Here is a 20,651-nt window from a genome sequence, read left to right on the forward strand (position 1 = left end):
CTGCCGTAACAGAGCTGAGCAGTTCCAGGAAATCGGAGCCATGGTGAGGTCGGGGTGAGCGGACAAGATAAGAAGAAGGAAAACGGAAGACGATCTCAGGGTCGTCGAGAACCATCGATCAATTAGGCGCCAATTGTCATCGGGGTTGAGGACCCGACAATAGACTTCTCTGTTACTCGCACTGAACCTCTCACTTGCCTCCCACGTATACAACACTCAGCAGCCCAGATCATTGTTCCGATTTCCATGACGGTTCAAGAAGAAACAAAAGCAAAACTCCAGAGAAAAAGGAGAAAAAGGCACTACAAATACAAGCACGTATGCGCCAAGTATAGCAACCTGCGCAGTCCACACGCAGAAGCGAACTCCAGCGCCAAATGGGACCTCGTAGGGGTCCAAAGGACAACAAGAACAACAGACGTATCTCCACCATAAGTTAGCCATGAGAAAATCGTTCTGAGGGCATCCCTTTGCCAATGCGTTGCTCGAGTTGCTTGAGCTGGCTACTGCGCTGTAGTGATGCTTTATGTACTCGCCTTAGCTAACATAGGATTAACCGTAGTGGGTTACCAACACATCCAGAGTGCGGGACCTGGTGCCCCTAACTGGGCCCACCTGGTGCCCCTAATGGCTTAGCCACTTTGCCACTCTGGCATGCATTCATAACTTGCTAGGTGGTTTAAGAACAACACAGTCCCTATCACCACAGGTCATATTGGCTCACCTCTTTTTCTCACCGCATTATATGCTGAATCTGTACCTTGATCCTTAAGAGGGTAGTGGCACTCCTGCGCATTTGGAAAAAGCAATCTGACTGACTCTCATGGGTATCCTTCAAGTGTGTTCAGTTCTATCGTGAGGGGATATTGGGTAAAGGTTTCATGTTGTCACTTCATTGTTTAATTCTGCACAGTTTAATCTCTGTTGGATCTGTTCTTGGTGTGTCTGCACAGGAAAATCATTCGGTGGATGTCATGTGGGAGAAGTTCATCTCCTGCTTGCACACCGGCCCCATGGGACCGCCAAAAGATGCCAGCAAGCACGCAGCGCCTCTGGGATCGTTCAAGCCGATCGCTGGGTTGCGCTACCGGATCATGCGAGATCGTACACTGGCCAGTATCTGCTACACGGCCAGCCTGCTCTTGACCCAGTGCTGGAGCGAGCCGAGTCATCAAATGACTAATCGCGCCGACGCTGATATCTGCAACAGTCCTATGGACTTTATGCTGCTGGGCATGTCACTACTAGTCAGTCTGGCAAGTCGAGATGACTTCTCAACATTGCGCTGTACCGATGAATACCGGTTGTTTATGGCGCGTCTCAACAACTTCTGCCTGTGCCATTGGCGCCAAGATACTGCGAACTATTTCAAGGAACGCCACCGATTGCTGGAGCAGTTTTCCAAGTCTCTGCCGCGTGGCTCTGGAGCGATGCGAGATGTTATCAGCACGCTCGTAATGATCACTAACATGCAGTGCGTCTACACAGTGTTCGCTCTGGTGATCATTGATGGTTGCGTGCAGAGCACATCGTCCACCAACCCTGCACACACTCAACTGATGTGGAGGCAAGTTGCCGAGTCGCTACATTGGCAGGAGCCAACTTTGCGAAAGAGCGTCTTTCTCGATCTGCTCAGCTCTGACCTAGAGATGGGACTCTACCAAGGGTTCTCCTTCGTTCTTCCTATCGTCGAGCTGTCCAGGAAGTTGTTCTATTATCAATTGTTCGAGGACGCATCCATCTTCCACAGTTATTCGGCCTTGTCTGTTGATTTTGCCAGTGATGCATTGTCAGTGTGGAGATTGGCATCATGCAGCAGCTCGAGGGAAGACGGCGGCAGTGTTCGACGGCTATTGGAGGACACATTGTTCCTGGGAATGAATGACGTCCTCCCGTTTGTTGTGTCGGCAGCTGCCTACTACCTGAAACCTGCTACCTTGGCATACATGATGCAAAGCTCAGTCAAGGAAGCATCGACCATGTATGATAAGATCCTGCGCATAGTTGACCCTAGACATGAACAAGGATTGCAATCAATTGTGAAGGCTGTCCTGTACACATTTCAGCGTGAGCACCAGTCTCTATCCTACCTAAATGAAGTACTAGCCGGAATGCAGTCCGATGAGCCAATGGAAAGGGAGCTGTTTGCTGGTGTTGCAAGCCTGCTGCTCAGCGGCAAAGTAGAGGTCAAATACTATGCCCCTGATAATGTGGAAGAACTGATGGACACAGTTGCAGGTATCTGTGACCGTCTCAGTATGCATCAACTCTGGGACGGTGCTGTGGCCAATAACCTGGAGTCTGCCATCATCTTCATTCACCGCATCTGCGGCAGCAGCGCCACCATTACTGCCAGAGTTTTCAAGCGTTCGGCTAAGCTGCGTGAATGCCGTGTCAAGCCGTCTCGTCGTATGCCACGTGATTTCTCCATCGGCTACTCAGAAGCAGCTGGCTACATGAAGCAGTGTTGTGTGGTTCTGAATGAGCTTTGTGATGACGCTGCATGCCTGGATCCCAACGGGCCTCAGATGGTCTTCTGGCTGTGGCTATCGTCAAAGATTGTGACCCAATGGAATGCGTGCGAGCTGAAGGAAGCCTTCAATCCCCTATTGGAGCTTGCCTCACACCTACCAGACTTTGCCGAAGTGCAGAAGCAGCACCCACTGTCTATCGTCCTGCAGGCCATCCTCTACTCAAAATTCTTGGGTAGCCTGAAAGTGTCCCTGTCACCTCCAAATTACCTGGCCCTGAAGGAGAGTCCCACTGTTTGCCAGTTGCTTGGACTGTGCGAGGATGCATTGACTAAGTGGCACGAAGTCAACGCTGGTTCGAGCCCGAAATACTTATTCGAAGGCTATTATCAGCTAGTGGACAATGCACATGATGTGAGAATGCGCCTGACAGCCGACCAATACACGCTTGAGGAATACTCTACGTATCTAACCTTCAAGGAGAACCTGAATCAGCTCTTGTGCCATCTTCAGCTGGAAACCATAGCAGACCTAACTGGCTGGAGGGATGCCAGCAAGAAACTACACACATTCAAGTCTCTTCTGTACTGGCTCGTAGCAAAGGAGATCAACGGAGCGCGCACCTCGTGTGCTCGTATCACACACCTGTCTGAGAACCGGCAAGTCAATCTCTGTGATGTCAACAGTGAGCTAGCCAAGACTGAAGCCCTGTACTACAAGCGCCTTGACTTCAAAGTCGACGGCACAGTCACCATGAAGGCACACAAGTTTGTGGCATCCACAGTTTCAAAAAGCAGGATATGCCGCTATTTCGAGAGCTGCGCACAGACCTCCAGTACCTTTGGCAACTCTAAACCACTGGAACGCCTATTAAAATCCGTTCATCGTGAGTTGAAAACACTGTTGCATCCAGAGGCTCACTTTGGAAGAGTGTGTGCCGTCATCGGTTCAGTATTCAAGGGCTGGAACGAGCCAGCTGCCACTATTCTCCCAGCTATTGAGGCGGAAATGCGGCTGCTTCGAAGCTGCGAGCTCCTGCACGGTGAACGCAATGCTATTGACCATCTGCAGCGTATCTGCCTCTGCAGTTGTGCCCGGGAGCAAGGCGTGGTCAAGGGTTTGCTGCGCTTCAAGGTGGCGTCAAACACGGGAGAGCTCCATGATTTCCTGGTTGAAAACAGTCGCCGATATGACTGGGACTGCTCTTTGGCCACGGCTGACCGTAACTCAATGTGTTTGTACCACGTCATCAAGGATTTCAAGCCATGGCAGTGGGACTTCTTTGTGCGCTATGGCAAGCACGAGTACGACGATTTATTCAGATTCTACAACGACGCGTTTGAGCGTCATGAGAACTTTGAGCTGGACCTGGCGTTGGTGAACTCAAGCCTTGAGGATCCATATCAAGCTGGTTTGGTCAACAGTTTCAAGTCACTGCAGCCCGCCATGGAGCAGTTCTTCAAAGGTGGCAGATCACTGAAAGATATCATTGATTTCCTGTGCTCTCCGGCCATTGAAGACGTGAACTTTGATGATGCTGTGAAGAACCTACCAATGGTCAGCTCGCTGCTGAAGAGCATCATGGGGAGCTACTTTGACGCTGTGCAGAAGTATCGCGATGCATTGCTTGCCGACTCTGCGTTTGCGGCTATCAACCTGAAAGATGATAAGCTGACGTACTATTGTGAAATTGAGTTAGACAATGACCTCACCACCTCTGGCACCAAGAAAAAGAAGTTGGAGATGGAGGAACTCAATGAGCTGCAACTATGGTTACCGTACTTCCACCCGGAAGGTGATGGTGGAGATGAGGAGAGTCCCATTGTCAACTTGGCGAACTGTCTTTCTCTTCTCGGCACAGTGTACGAGACGGCCAGGCGTCTGCAGGAAAACGGGCACTTCCAGTACCTGTACCGTCTTTGTGGAGTGGAGTGCTCACCTTTTCGGCTGCGCCTCGACAAGGTGAAGCAACTGGTGCAGCAGTCGAAACTTGCTGCTCGTCAATGGCAGTCCAAACTCACCGATCTGCGCGAGAGTTGCCCTGTACTGCACCTGTTCTCAGACCGTGATATTGGCCACATGCTGCAGCTTGTGCTGGCCGTCATGATGGGAGACGAAGCCATGACCAATGCGTCGGTTCTCTACTCATACATGCTGACGCTGCATTCGTTCGCCACAGTACCAATCACACTCACACCGAGTGAAGTCGCCAATAACATTCTCACAGCAACCAGCTTCAGTGCAACGCAGCACCTGGTTCAAATCTTTTCAGCACCCAATGTAGTCAAGGAGCACAAGACAACGATTGCTCATCCGAACAAGCAGTATATGCTTGCTGTTGATGGGTGCCTGGCACCACACAACTTTCCAACGGCACTGCTCACTGTTATTGTCAGACAACTTGGCACGGTGCGCTTCTGTCGAACCCAGTTTCTTTTCTGCGACTGTTCGACTACGGAGAGCGCTTTGAACTGCTTCTTCAACGCTGTGACCCTGTCTCCAGACCAGCACTTTGTTGTCTGCCAACCGGAGAGCCTCTCACCGCATTGCCAAGCACTGCTACTAACACTTCAGATGAAGGTGAAGATGAGGCCAGTTGGCTGTCAGGTCCATTTCATCACCTGCGATAAGCTTCTCTTCGACACATGGCCAGATCAAGGTTTCCTGGTGAAGAAGTTTCTCGACCCACTGGGCTTTAGCGAGCTTAATGATAACTACCATGAGCTCAATCACATTGCACCGCTCTCTCTGCCCAATGTCACCACTGTCTCGGGAGGAGCTGGTGACGGAAAATCTCATTATATTCGTCGACATGGCTCTGATCTTGTGGTTGTCGACATTGCTAACTTTTCCGACACCAGTCAATTTTGCCGAATGCTCATGAAGACATATTATCAGGAAGTGTGTCCATCCGTGCACATCAGACTGGGAATCAAGGCAAACTTGGCTGACGTGAACCGAATCTTCTTCGAGCTCTTCTGGCTGGGTGTGCTGCGTGCTCCGTGCGGAGAACAGATATTTGGCATCCTACCGCATGTTCACCACCCTTGGGACTGGTACGTGGAAATACCCGACGATCCTGAGCTGACGGAAGATGGCAGTGCTCTTGACCTGGAGAGAGATTTGCCATTTCTGATGACAGTATCAACACAGATAATCCATCATGGCAAGTCCATGAGCCATGATGCAGCGGATGAAGAGAGCTTGGAGATTGATGCCAACATGGTTCGGGTTGCGGGTCATTTGAAATGCCTTTTCGGCAACAAGCAGCATATGGCCGGTCAGAGATGCCACAATGACAAAGAATGCAGGCGTGCATATCACTTGGTCATGCGAGACGCTTGCAAGAACTGGCAGCTGCTGAATGACATGCCGGCCTCTAGCAGTTTGGGAGGGAGTTCGTCCATGACAGAGGCTGCACCAATCAGCAAAGCCCAGGAGATGTTGGTCTATCGATATATCTGTCAAAAATGGACCACGACGTTGACCCGTGAATTTCAGGAGCGCTGCAAAGAAGATCGAGAGCTCTGGTTTGATGTCTTACGACACATTGTACAGGAGGCAAGCTACGTGTGTCGGCCCAGGCTGCTATTTGTTCTCAGTGAGTTCAGATTCCCGGTGCTGATTTCAAGCACACTGGAACTCATTTCTTCTCAGTCCGGTCGTGAGATGAAGGAGGCGTCCGAGGGAATGCTGGAAGGGTGCCTGCCGCCAGCACGGCGAATGTTTGTCGACACCGGAAGTAGCGACGGCAATAAGGAAGGTCTTGTCAAGCTGCTTGCAAGCACGTTCAAGATTTCAGAACATGACGTGCAGCGGGTGCTACGCCGTCGCAAATTTGTCCTCACCGAGGACTTTGCATTCAAGTTGGTGTTGATCCACGAGCGACGTGATCTTCGACAGCCGTTAATCCTGGAAGGGGATACTGGAACAGGAAAGACTTACTTGCTGAAGCTCTATGCATCACTTCTAACGCAAGCTGTGTCCGTTCATCTTGTACCTCTGACACTTAAATGGATCCGGAGTATGATCTTTGGTGAGAGCTGGAACAACATGAACTCGCAGGGCCGCCAGACGTTCCCCAAAACGGCTGGTGCAAGTGCAAGCGCTAGCGGCAGCAGAGGGGAAATGCATTACCCTGAAGATGGTGACTTTAGCAGCTTCACAACAGAGGATGTGCTGAAAATATGGGACAGCTTTCTGCTAGCGCTGCCACCTGACTCTGCAAGTAGGGTCATAATTAAGTTGCAACGCGTAATCAAGTCCTGGAAGAATGATTATCCTGTCCTCAAGCCAGTCACAACTACCGTGGAACAGTATGTCGAGAAGGTGATTTCCAACCAGGAAAGCAGACAACTCCTAAAGTCGTGGCTAGAAACGAAGAACAAACGCATGTTCTACAAAGTCCTAGTGCATCCTGGCCTGACGAAGAAGAGCATCATAACAACCGTGGAGAAAGCGTCTCGAACAGCTCGCAGCACTAAGCAAGCTGTTGTAGTGTTCTTTGATGAAGTCAACACATCAAGCTGCCTGGATCTCTTCAAGGAGATGTTTATTGAGAACACTATTGATGGCAAGAAGGAACTCTGCTCTAGGTCTGTGTTCTTCATCTCTGCGTGCAATCCGAAAGTGACTGAGACAAATTACTTTCAACTTCGTCGGGTAACGGAGGAAGGATTCGAACCGACATATGATGTGCGTCAGTTGCCAAAGTCATTGCAACTTTACGTCTGGAAGTATGAAACACTGGTCGGAGAAAAAGAACTTGAAGACTATACTGCTGACAAGATTCGGTTTATGAAGGGCCACCCGATGTTGAAAAAACTGAAGTTGCAGGAGGAATTTTCAGACAATGTTTTGGATTTGCTGAGCAAAATGCTATTCCATGCGTACCAGTACAGCCGCATTATGATCGGGCCCAGCTTTACCAGTCAACGAGATGTACAGCGTGTCTTCCTGCTCATACCATTCTTCTGGAAGGTGGAGGTCTTCAAGATCACTCAGGATGGATATCAGGCCTCAGTACAAGCTCTGCCAGACAAGGTTCTGCAGCGCTGTATCCTTCTCTCGGTGGCAGTCGTCTTCTATCTCCGGCTTCCAATTGAGCCATGTGCCAGGTACAAAGGAGCCTGTCGTGCCGATCTTGATGCGTATATCAGTGATAATGTGAAAAACAAGGAACTTGGAAAGACTCCTCTTGCAGCTGTATTGGAACAATGCATCCGAGAGTTTGTCAATGAGGATAACTTCAAGATTCCGTCTGGTGTGGCACTAACCAATGCCCTGAAAGAAAACATCTTTTGCATTGTCGCCTGCATTCAGACGAAGATACCACTGGGAATAATCGGTGAGCCTGGCTCTTCCAAGACTCTCAGCTTTCACATAGTACGGGACAACCTGATTGGCGATCATGCACCTCGGCCGTTTTGCCGGCAGTTCACGTCGGTGGACCCGTTTTTCTGCCAATGCTCACCGGAGACGACGACGGGCCAGATTGAGACCGTGTTTGAGAACGCGCTGACACGGCAAGGTCTGTATCTGAAGACGGACAGTTCTGGCAGCTCTCGACCGTCATCTGATGATGAGGAGCCCACACAGATTCAGCGCTTCTGCCAGGCAACGGTGTTCATGGATGAGGCGGGTTTGCCGGGCTACAAAAAGAATCGCTCCGTGATGAAAGTACTGCACCCGTACCTTGACGAGCCGGAGGTGGCATTCATTGCCCTGTCCAACCGTTGGTTTGATGCAGCTAACACCAACCGCATGGTGACACTGCTCCGATCACCATCGTCAGCCAGTGAGCTGAACTCTCTTGCAAAGGGAGTTGCTATGTTTGCTCATCCCGGCGATGATTTGGTTCAGCTCAGCTCTGACGCAGAGGACCTACTACAGAGTATCTGTGCAGGCTATGAGTCCGTGATCAAGCGCCATGAGAAGTTTTTCCACCAGCGAGACCTCATTTCTCTGGTCCGTTGTTTGCGACGTCTGAAACTACTAGATAAGCCAACCGAAGCTATTGAAGAGGCCCTGCGTCGTGCAATTGAAGAGAACTTTGGTGGTCTTGAACAGGCTGAGAGTGACTGGATTGTGGCTGAGTTCTTCAAGAACATCACTCTGCCCTTGTTTGACAGAGCTGCTGAGAATGTTCCCCGAAACAGTTCTCTGCAGACGTTATGCTCCTTGAGAGATCAAGTAGCTTTTGATCATCAGGCAACAATTAGCTGCCACTTGTCATCTAGTCCTCTGGCACCACGCTACCAGCTTCTTGTCGACGAGCTGGGCTATGAGCAAAATTTCCTGGACATCCTGTTTCACATTGGCCTCCTGAAGCGCGATGGAGATGAAACCAAGGTATTCCAAGTATCGAGCCTTTCCGGTAACGACGAGGACTTCCAATGCTCCAATATTCTTGCCAGCATCAAGCATAGCCTGGAGAAACCATGTACAGCTGTCATCTGTTACTCTCCTAAGCTTCATGGCTTCCTCTATGAGCTTTTCAATCAGAATTTCCGCACCTTGACCGCGCATGGAAAGGAGTGCACCTACTCTAGCATTGCCATGAAGGATAGCTCGTTTCCGTGCCAAGTTCACGAACATTTCCGCTGCATTGTCATTGTTACCCGGGAGATGGCCAAAGCTGAGAAGACGCCATTTCTCAGCCGCTTCTCGAAATTCTCGGTGACTTCTACGGATGTTGTGGACTACATTGCTACACGGGCCAGCAAACTCCAAGATCTTGAGGCCCTACTGCATCGGTGTGTCGCTCTGACTAGTCATGTGGAGAAGAGGAACTTCATTGGCTGCGGTCAGGATCTATTCGCTGGAACTCTCAACATGCTACTGGTTTCACAGTTCTTCAACTCTGCCGGCGCATTCTCACTTGGAAGCAGCCTCTCTGATTCTACCACCGCAATTCTGGAGTCACTATTCCGCATGATTCCACTGGAGTCTTTCCTGAATGTGTGCTCATCCTTCACACCAGTGGAGTTGTATGCTCGTGTGTACTTTGAATGTCACACGGACTTCACGTTGCAAGGGGCAATTTCAAGGAGGAATTCCCGGGAGCTTGGTCTGAGGAAACTTCTGCTGATCACGCAGTCTCCGCAGTCACGCATTCAACAGCTTAATGGTTTGCTGACGAGCCGGGGCCTGTCAGCAGTGCAAGTCGTGTCAGTCAGCGCGTTCCAGCACTACTCCGAGGCCAAGAAGGCTGTGAAGGACTTCATCCATGGTGATGGAGACAGTATTGTGTTTCTCTTCAACATCTCTCAGCCATTGCAAAAGGCAGCCATTGGTTCCATGCGACAGCTTATTGACGAGCAGTGCGTGACGTGGCGGTCAGCACTTGTTGGTAAAGACAAAACATTCGTGCTGCTGATCTACTCGCTCCTTGAACTACGGATGACTGACTCTGTGCTCGTGTCATTCTTCAATGGCTGGACATCTCAGCACGTGTCAGTTCTCGATGAGAAGCAAGTGCAGCCACTGACTGTGCCTGAAATCCTGAGTCTTACTGGCTCCACCCATTCACAGCCGTCTGATCCCAGTAGCGATGACATTACCGCTCGACTGAAGGCTTCTTCTGCGTGCCTTGTTGCTGAGTTCTGTTCTCGTCTGACTTGTGTGAACACAGTAAACTTAGCCAGCACCAAGAAACATGAAGACCTTCCTGAGGAATGGAGACCCTTCTTCAAGCCGCTGTATCGAAAAGCGGCCGACTCTCAGCAACAAGCAAATGCACTACAACTGATCCTTGATGATCTACCTCCGGTGTTTGAATGGCTGGGCGAGGCATTTCACAGCTGGGCACACCAACATCAGAACCTTGATGTTCTGCTCGAGACGTGCAGGAGATCTGGCGTCAGCTCGAGACGAGGCACACTGGTGGATGTGCTGCATGAGGAGATAGACACCGTTGTCAAAGACCTGATGCAGACTATTCTCCTTGCACTGCTGGACGACTTCAATCTTCACAATATCATGAGGCTTGGCCTAGTGAAGAGACCCAAAGAACTGCTGCACCTGTTGTCATTTGTACCAGGCACACCGATTCCAGTGAATTGTGATGGTCGTCTTGTATCACTGCGAGACAGAACTGCACTCACTCCGTTTTTTAAGCAGATATGGTGGCGAATGGAGCAGAATGTCGCATCGATGCGTGACACCAAACTCGATATGGTGCACCAGGTATTTTCAGCTGATCCAGTTCTGAAGGACGAGTGGCTGTTCGACACCAGTGACGATTTCCAGCAATGCTTCATTGCAGACTGTATTTCTTACGTTGCAAAATGGCCGAAACCTCGTGAGAATATGCACCCCAACATTGCCATCGGATTTCTTGTCAAAGAATTCAAGTCCATCGAATCTGGGCCAAGTCTTCTGTCGTTCGTGTGCTGCGCACTCAAACGAAAGGACTACCGCTTGAGACTGTTGTCACTGCTTCACGGAGCTGATGTCCTGTACGAGATTGTTGGTCATGATAGGTACGGCGCTCTTGAGCATGCGTTACTGGACATTGCCGATGCTGATGACATGGTGGATGATTTTGCAAAGCTCCTGGTTGACGAGTTGTGGACTGAGCTGGCCAGCTGCTTGCAGATGCGACCTGGTGAGGAGTTCAAGACTGCTCTGTGCACTTGGCACCTACACTACAAATATGGTAACGACCACTGGCCGCAATCTGGTGTGCCACGTCGCTCCACACAGCTCAGTCAGTTACTGGAGTCCTCCATTTCCTTCGCTCAACGCAAGTTGCCAGGCAAAGCAGTCCTCTTGGAGACGGTTAGGAGGGTAATTGACTGCTTCTCCTCGAACGATGGCTACCTGCAGAGCTTCTTGGCTCGCTACGTCAAGCAGTTCATTGTCAATGACGACTGGACAAAGATAAGTTACGAGAAAGCCACTCTGGGAAAGACCATAGAAACACTGCTGCGCGAACTCCAGACGCACAGCCCGTATGACGAGGCTGTGCAGGTCATGCTGCATTGTGCCAGGTGGCTTCTGATTGGTATGGAAGGTAGACCACTAGCCAGCATGAAGGACCTGCGCATGGACGGTGGTTGCAGCCAGACTCTGAGTATCCTGAACAGCACAGACTTGGACAATGGTTGCGCGGTACCACTGGCCATCGGTGCCAGTATGCTAGAAGACCTGGTGGACATCATCACTGAACAAAACCTGAGCCCAGTCAGCACGGTTATTCGGAACACAGTTGATCATGCTCTCGGTGATGCACTTATTGGCAATGATCTGTTCAGACAATGTACTTACTACCCGGCAATGTATGTCCCACCCTACTTTCCCAGTAGCTTTGCTGAAATCAACCGAGTGCCGGAAGAAGTCATTTCAGTGATGAACAGTCCCTTAGCCCATGCATTCTTCCTGATGGTCTTCAAGCGTGATGGTCGGTCCGACCGAAACTTAATGCTGCTGATGGAAAACGCTCACATGACTTGTGAAATCCGTATGGGAACGTCCTTTGGAGCCTGGGCTGTGGAGAAGTGCTGCTGTATTCTGCTGGCGTTTCGCCTGGCTGCTGTGATCACGGCTGGCTTTGCGCGTGTTTTTAACAGCAAGACAGACAGCAGTCGCATGTCGGAGCTCAGATTCGATGATGCCAAACACGTGGCCAGGCTTTTCAAAGATCACAAGAAGGCCAACTTGTGGCCGGAGTACTTCTTGCTGGAGGCCAGCCTGGAGCTACAGTGGGGATCAATGCTTGACTATCTGACGGAAATGAGTAAGCGAGAGGACTCCCACTGGGCCTGCCAGCTGATCAAGCAGAGTGCTGTTATCAGCCGAATGCAGTGTGTGACGCTAATGGAATTTTGTAGCGAGCCCTGGACACACTTCAGGGAGGTGAAGCAGATGTATGCAACACTAGTGAAGGAGTTAAAGCGGAGCACAGACCCCATATCAGTCCTATGCAAGGTGACATGGCTTGGAAAAAAGACACCGCCCAGAGAACTCACAACCAGCGGAGAAGTGGCTGTTCTGATGGCCGTGTATGATCAGTTTGTGCAGACAAACAGTGCCGCGGACGTTCGTGGCGTCCTGGATGCTACCGACCTGCACTGCTCACCGATTCTGTACGCCGCCCTGCAAATCCTGCTGTCTGCTCCCTTGGCTAATCTCGGCCGAGAGGCACGCGATGTTCTCTATGGCGCTCAACTACCTGAACAGAAAACCGTGCGAGACATTCTAATTTGCTCTCTGGTGTCATGTATGCTGGCTCAGGGTGACAGCCACTGCAAGACATTGCTACACGCTCCCATCGATTCGGTTGATTCTTATATGTTCGGAGCGTTCTCCAAGCGAAGCTCATGTCTGTCGAGAGCTCAGTCTCTTCTGGACTATTTCCAGTCAGAAGACTTGCCGCTCATGGCATATGAACAGAGTGCTTTGTCCGTATCACTGTCTCATGCAGCACTGGAGCTTAACACAATCCAGACCTTTGCGGCACTGACCTGGCATTCATTGCTCTATTGTGAGAAGCCGGCCACGGGAGCGTCCAGCAACGTTGTCCACCTGCGGCCGCAAAATGCTACGTCTAAGCCTGGCTCTCCATGCAGCCCGGCAAGCCTGGACATCGTGGTCAAGTACATACATGCCATTAAGAGGTCATACAAGCGCCTGCAGAAAGCTGACATCAACATCTCATCATTGAACAGCAAGTTGCTTGTTTACAACTCGATGATGCACATGGCGATGGCGATGAATACGCCGTTCAAGGCATTCTACACGGACAAGAGAGATCGTTCTTATGCCGAACAGTTCTATCAGAACATAATCATTGATCCAGCTATTCAGGCCACTTGTCAGATCACCGAGCACATCCTTACACAGGAGAGAGATGCCCTCAAGACCGATTTTGTCAAGATCTACCAGAACCAGCGACCGTTCGTGTTTGACCTGGCCGGAGAGATGTGGTACATGATCCTGGAGAGTGGCGACGAGCATAGTGTTCTGTCTCATGTCTTTACATACCTCGCGCAGTACAAAGCAATACGACACGTAAAGAGTCTGATTGAGCTGCACCAGCATGCCCTGAAGTGGTTCTCTCTTGTCTTTATGCGCGACGAAGTCATCGACCAACGTTTGACGATTGGACGGGCCATCGAGGACATGCGCAGCTGGAGTGGCCAACGATCGCAAAAAGAAGTCCGGCAGAGTCTGTACCGGGCTGTCGAAGACTACGCCGTCATATGCCGTGCCTTCTCCAATCTGCCGGGCAGCAGCCATCCAGCCTGGCTACCACAAAGACACGCGGGCAAATGTTTGACTGCCGACTCTCTGCTGACTGATATCGTGTCCACAGTTGCTGACGGAGGAGAACCGTCGTTTCTCGAGTGTATAGTGCAGAGTGTTCTCTCCTGGCAAACTGACCTGGTCAAGCTCTGTGCCATGGTCTTCAGCATCGGTGCCAGATCCGAGCAGTCTGCCACACTACCCGAGAAAGTGGAACAGGCACTGTCTGAGATGAAGGCAGACGTTTCGCCGGAGAAAGTTGTAGCTGACAACGGTGCAGGTCTGCTGAATCTCACGCAGAAGGACGTGGATGAACTACTTGAAGTATACTGTCGCAAGAGAAAGGATGGTGCTCGGTGGAAAATCCATGTTGATTTTGAATTGCTGGAGTATCAATTCGTTTTACGGTGTGCATCCAACGTGAGGAATATTCTGTGGAAAGACAGCTGCGTACCGCTTTCGTTCACTGCTGAGGATGGTGAGCAGCTGTCTGCTGGCGAAGTTAGGGACCACCAGCTGACCCACGAGGAGCAGTGCGCCATTGCGCAATGCTTGTGTGCCCTGGACAACGTCAAAGAGCTGATGTACGACTTGAAGCGTTTTGTACATGACCTGAAGGTCTCTCCCATTCCCGATGGCTCTAAAGTGGTGCTTCTGAAGGATGCTTTGGAATGGAAACTAGACAAAGAAGGAATTGAGTACCGTAGGCTGGAGCCTCTTGGTGACCTTGTGGATGCCCGCAAAATAGAAGCAGTGATTTGCATGCTGGAGTCCTTCTGGCATAGCGCTGAGTCTGTGGTTTCAAAATTTCCAGCAACTCTGCAACATGAGATGAGGCAGGAAGATAAGACGCTGGTGAGCACTGCTTTATCGAAGCTGTTCGAACTGGGAGCCAACGACCACTTGGATGAACTGCAAAGGATCAGTGTAAAGTGTAACTTGATTGAAGAGTGTCTGAGTCTAGTCTACTCAGTTGTTCCCAGTATGCTCCAAAATCCGAGTAAGAGCATCTGTGAATGTATTGGCCGGGATGCGACGCGAGCCATATCTGATGCAGTCCGAGCGCTGATAGCTGAGTTCCCTCGGTCCATTCTGGGTTTTCACAGCAAGCAGCTTGTGAGCATCATAGCCAGGTTTCTGAGAGAGAAACAGCTCGACACGGAGGCACTACAAGCTCGCTCATTGACGCTCCATGATCCTTGTGAGCTGAGAGAGGCACCGGATTCAGTGCTGGACGCACCTCAGCAGGTGGCCCCAGCTGACAAGACGCAAATGACTCCCATCCGTATCAAAGTACAACGAGGCTACGGCATGGATGTTGTGCAGGACATCCAGCTTCTAGCACCAGCAGAAGCCTCGATGGCCGAGCTATTGACAAGCAACGTGGAGGGAACGGTGGCTTGCTATTTTGTGTCGCAGATTCCGTTCACAATGCAGGATGTTAACATGGTGGAGAACTTTGTGCAAGGAGACAGTGATCATGTCATTGATGTGATCGCTATCATCAAGGCTTGATGGTGAGTTACTGTGGTTGAGAGGCAATGAAGTACGTTGACTGGTTTTTCCTTCTTCTTTTTTGCTATTACTCCATATGACTTTTAAAGGAATTCGGGTGGACACACACATTCCCATAGCGCTGCACATCCGAACCAGTTCCGTTATTTTACGTTTCGGCGCTTGGCCATCATCAGGTAATAAGAACAATGAACAGTGGACGGAAGAATCCATATGACTTTAAGGGACAAATCATTTTGATGGTTTTAAAAGAGCCAATGGCTGTAACGACAAAAATATCACCGGACATGAGCCAATTCTCCGATTTTGCTCAAAGTTGGCCCCTGTTATCCCTGGGTGGACCTCATCGCCCCACTGAGACATTTTGGCCCCTGTTATCCCTGGGTGGACCTCATCGCCCCACTAAGACATTTTGGCCCCTGTTATCCCTGGGTGGACCTCATCGCCCCACTGAGACATTTTGGCCCCTGTTATCCCTGGGTGGACCTCATCGCCCCACTAAGACATTTTGGCCCCTGTTATCCCTGGGTGGACCTCATCGCCCCACTAAGACATTTTGGTCCCGAGACCCTCCATTGCTTGGATATTGGGCAAAGTAAAAATATCTACTAAACTACGCACTGAAACTAGGTACATGTAGAATAACGAGGGGTCACTGCTGCTCACAACAACACAGCGCACACAAACCAACTATGTTTGCACACCGAACCAAACTACTAGTGCCTTGTAAGTTAATGTTTAGCCGTCGAACTGTTGACTGGCAATTTGCTGAGCCCCTCAAACAAATCCATCTATTCAGCCTTTCCAATGGTGGCCATTACGTAGGCCATCTTCGACGGTCAGTAGCAGCGAGGTTGCATCCTGAAATTTGTGGTAGACCACCACCATAGTCAACAGTTTGATGGCTAAACATTTTTAAAAGGGGAACTGTCACCAAAATTTTCCTTTGTCTTATCTTGTAGTTCCCTGGCTCCTGATCACGATGGTGCTATCCGTTTTTCTCTGCGATAGCTGGAAGTGGGGGAAAACTTGAAAAGAAGGGGCCCAAAATTGTCCCGAGTGACGTCACGCCGGACTTGACCTCCACGCGTACATTCGTCGTCAAAAACGAAGTTCAGCCCGTGTGCTGGTCGATCGAGCTAGCTGTTCCGATGTACGGTGCACGTGTACCTTTTGAACTCTAACACAGATGGGTACGTCGTACCGAAGGAGAATGCCAAAGAGGCAGAGACCCACGTGCAGCTACACAGCCAAATCAAAATAAAAAGCAGCTGAGCTTTCACCTTTTTGACTTCTTCCGCGAGGATCCAAGTTTTATTTTGTGAGCACGGAAGTACGTCGTTGTTTTTTACTTTTCGTGTAACGAACAACACGATGATGAGTGCGTATGCAGAAAACAGGCGATAACACCACCAACCCGAGCCCCACAGGAGCGCAATGTAGCTACATGAAGGCGATTCATCTGGCGATGTTGCTGAAGATGCAGATGACAAACTCCGACGTCTTTCATTTCAGAGCCGAGTGGGCAACACCGCCACCTTCGATACAACGACATAATTTTCAAGTATGAGGTATGTGTGTCACATTAACAGCAAACAAACATCCTTCCACTCCTTCGTAATCACAAATGAAACAAAGAGCTGGAGCTTCGTGGAGGAAGTACCAGTGCGACAAACTGCTTTCGACTTTTGTTTGTTTTGTCCCTTATTGGCGTTCTCATTGTGTACAACGTACACATCAGTGTCCGAGTTCAGAAGGCAAGCGTGCACCGTACATCGAACAGTTGGCTCGATCGACCAGCACACGGGCTGGACTTTGTTTTCGACAATGGATGTACGCGTGGAGGTCAAGTGCGGCAAGACGTCCCTCGGTACTTTGGGACAATTTTGGGGACCTTCTTTTCAAATTTTCACCCACTTCCAGTAATCGCAGAGAAAAACGAATAACACCATCGTGATCAGGAGCCAAAGAACTACAAGATAAGACAAAGAAAATTGTTGATGACGGTTCCCCTTTAACTTACTGGGCACTAGTGAATTTGTTCGGTGCGCAAACATAGTTAGTTTGTGTGCGCTGTGTTGTTGTGAGCAGCAGTGATCCCTTGTTCTTATACCTTGTTTCAGTGCGTACTTTAGCAGATATCTTGATTTCGCCCAATATCCAAGGAACGGAGGGTTTCTGGATCAAACTGTCGTGGTGAATGGATGAGGTCCACCCAGGGATAAAACGAGCTAAATTTTGAGCGGAATCGGAAATTTGGCCGTGCCCGGTGATATGGTTTCTATGCAAAGACAACAGTACAGAAGAGGAAGAGAAGATCTCTCCACCAAGAACGAGTGTCAAGAAGCGATCGAGCCGAGCAGGAAGATGAATTTTGAACTGAGCAGAGCAGGAGCTAATGGCGTCATGTGTGCTTACATTACTAGCTTGCAAGCAAAAAAAAAATAAAGATAAACCAGTATACTGTACATAGATTTGGGAGAATTTTCAAACAAAGAGGAGCTTGATCGCAATGTTTCCCCAACGTTGGGGGAGATTCCGCCTTCTGTAACTTTCCAGGGACCCTGATTTGTTAAATTTGTGCAGACCGTTACATAACTTGGGCCCACATTTTCCATGTTACAATTTTTTCCTTGGCTCACCATCTGAGTTCTTAATTATTTAAAATGTTGATTCTGTGATAAATTTTCAAGCTTGCCTGAATCATACCATATGGCTCGCTGATATTCAACAGTCTTCTTCCCGCTCGACTCGATCGCTTCTGGACACTCATTCTTGGTAGAGAGCCCTTCTCTTCGAGTAACTTACGTCTTGGCATCCGGAAGACCATTGTTAATGAAGCTGGAGTGCCCCATCAATGATAACTTGCATGGGGTGCTACCAGTAGGACCCAATAAATGCTCTGCAAAAGTGCTTGCGGCTGAGATTTTTCTACTCAACAATACTGACGAAGAATGCAAGACTATGTCCAGTTCGCTGCATGCTGTAAGAGTTGAAATTGTGACGAGTCTGAAGTTTAACGATAGTTTTGTTTTTCACGGCTGAGAAAGAGTGCAAAAAACGTATTTTTCACTCGCAAATATTTTCATGCGTTTGCTCTTGTTCTGCGCAACTCCGTTGAACCTACCATCGTGGTCTTTGTTTTTCCTCATGGCAGTTGAGTGTGATTGCTCTGGTAGACCACTACCCCATGTACTGAACAGTTGCTTTGTGAGTGAAAATGCAAATTTTCCAACTTAGCGGACACATCGTCTTAACGACCCATGCACCACACACCCGTCTTCTGCTCCTCTCGCACAGAGGAGGAAGGAAGAGCACACTGGTAATGTTTCTTCAGTTAACGATGGATAATCCTCGTTACACGGTCACGGCCTCGTTAGAGATTTCACTCAATAAAGTATAAAAAGGCGGATGTTGAGCCAATACTGGCAATAGGAATGTGGAAAGAGAAAAGAGAAAAGGACCTAGCAGTTACTACTTCGAAGCAGTTATGACTAACAGTCCACCAAGGTAACGAGATAATTTTGTGCCTTGTTGTCGCACTCAGATCTGAGCGTATATTATCTGGTTACCTTGGTGGACTGTTAGTCACGCTTCAAGTAACTGCAGTAATTTATAGGTCATTTTCTCTTTATTATTATTTTTATCAAATTTTTGATAGGGCAATCCCCATAGGCCTAAGGCCTTCTTACAGGGTACCCTAGAAATGAAAGTACTGAATTACGGAATAGGTGCAGTGAAGAGCATAAGCGGACTGCAGCGGGGAGTGCATTCCAAATCGCCAGACGTAAGCCTCGGAGACATGGTAAATAGTTTGGCTAAAGATGGGGCGATCTCATCTTTGATGAACTTGTAGGCCTGGGCGGGGATGTTATCAGGTCCTGTGAATTTCATAAAAGTATGTGCAATATTTAGGGGTGAAACAATTATACCGAGTACTCGAGTACTCGCTCGGTTTTTTCAAAAATAATCGTACTCGCAATAAATCAGAGTACTCGTTCATACATGGTACATGCATTTACTACAGAAATCTGCAGTTTCAGGGCAGCAGTCGGCAGATGGTGTTGTGCAGACTGTGTGGTGAACATTTGTTTACGAGTAGAGAGAGCCCAAATGACCCACCAACCAATATACCCGAGAACAATGACTGCTACTCGGTTCAATCAGGTTTGTATCATGTTATTTTAAAGCCATTGGTGTGCAATTTTTAGGAGATGAAAAACACTCGAATACTCGAATATTCGATCGGAGAAAATCAGAGTACTCGAACTCGGGATCTCAGTGCCAACTTTCACCCCTAGCAATATTTTTTATAAATTTTCAAAATGGACATACTTGCTCCGACCGATGCACTGGAAACTATGTCAAAAAGTGAATTTTGACTACTCAGTGTAAGACATGTTATTATAACGAGTCGCAAATTTAACGATTGTCCAAAATTCATAGGTTAACGAGAAGATGTGTTAACGATCTTGCAGTATTCTGCCATATCCACACACAGCATATATGAAGCAGTACGGCTTCAACGGATCTTATTATAACGAAGAAATGTCGTCCGTTAAAACGTTAGATTTGCTTCCTCGTTATATATACATGTCTTACAGTATGCCATGTGTGAAATGATGAATAATTATAGTTATGAAAAAGTCCATGTTCCACTTACGCAGTTACCATGGAGTGTTGCCATGGAGTGTTGCCATGGAGTGTCTCTTGCAATGGGCATAAACATGTATACTGCTTCTCAATAAAATTCAGTTGTCACTCAATAGCACCTTGCATCATGTCGCAGACCAGTGTTCGCAGGTCTAGGGCTGCACAAAGCCCGGCACGTATTTGAGTGACACGACTGGATTTCATTGAGCAGTACTGTACATGATACATGGTATGTGGTGTGTGTGTGTGCATGTGTGTGTGTGTGCGTTTGTGTGTTTGTGTGTTTTGTGTGTGTGTCTGTGTGTGTGTCTGTGTCTGTGTGTGTGTCCGTGCGCATGTGTGTGTGCACATGCAGGTGTGCATGTGTTTGTGCATCTGTGTGCGTCTGTGTGTCTGTGTGTGTACATGTGCGTGTGCGTGTGCATGGGTGTGTGTGTGTGTATGTATGTGTGTGTGTTCGATACCAGTGTGCAGCAATCCGGCAGCTCCCCGTATCGCAACAGCCTGGTTCAGTGCAGTGTCCTGCCCGCAGGAGATGGCTACGTAGCAAGGGTGGGCTTGCAGTACATAAGTGACAAGTGAGTGGCAATTGTGACGACCGGCCGCCTAGTGATGCTCCTCCTGTTGCCGAGGTCCCGGTATGTACAGCCTGCCAGTGTGTTTTCAAGTCTGCTGCTGGCCGCAAGTGCCATCGCCGTGGACCTTGCCCGAAGCGCCCTACAGTGACTGATTGCCATCACTTTGCACACCATTGCCGAGTCTGTA

At 49.2% G+C, this 20,651-nt stretch overlaps 1 protein-coding gene across 2 annotated transcripts in view; it reads left to right on the plus strand.

Annotated features, from left to right (window-relative positions):
- LOC135823927 (uncharacterized) overlaps nt 1-20,651 on the plus strand; it is a 44,659-nt gene that overhangs the window by 23,066 nt on the left and 942 nt on the right. Inside the window, exons 6-7 of one of the 2 annotated variants that reach the window (XM_065336808.1) lie at nt 954-15,235; nt 20,242-20,651. The exon at nt 20,242-20,651 is cut by the window's right edge and continues 942 nt beyond it. In XM_065336808.1, the coding sequence (XP_065192880.1) occupies nt 954-15,233 (14,280 nt within the window). In that variant the 3' untranslated portion in view covers nt 15,234-15,235; nt 20,242-20,651. The remainder of the gene's footprint in view (nt 1-953; nt 15,236-20,241) is intronic. The other variant, XM_065336807.1, reaches the window with a different exon arrangement.

The sequence above is a fragment of the Sycon ciliatum genome, chromosome 8 (assembly GCF_964019385.1).
Source record: "Sycon ciliatum chromosome 8, ocSycCili1.1, whole genome shotgun sequence".
NCBI lineage: Eukaryota > Metazoa > Porifera > Calcarea > Leucosolenida > Sycettidae > Sycon > Sycon ciliatum.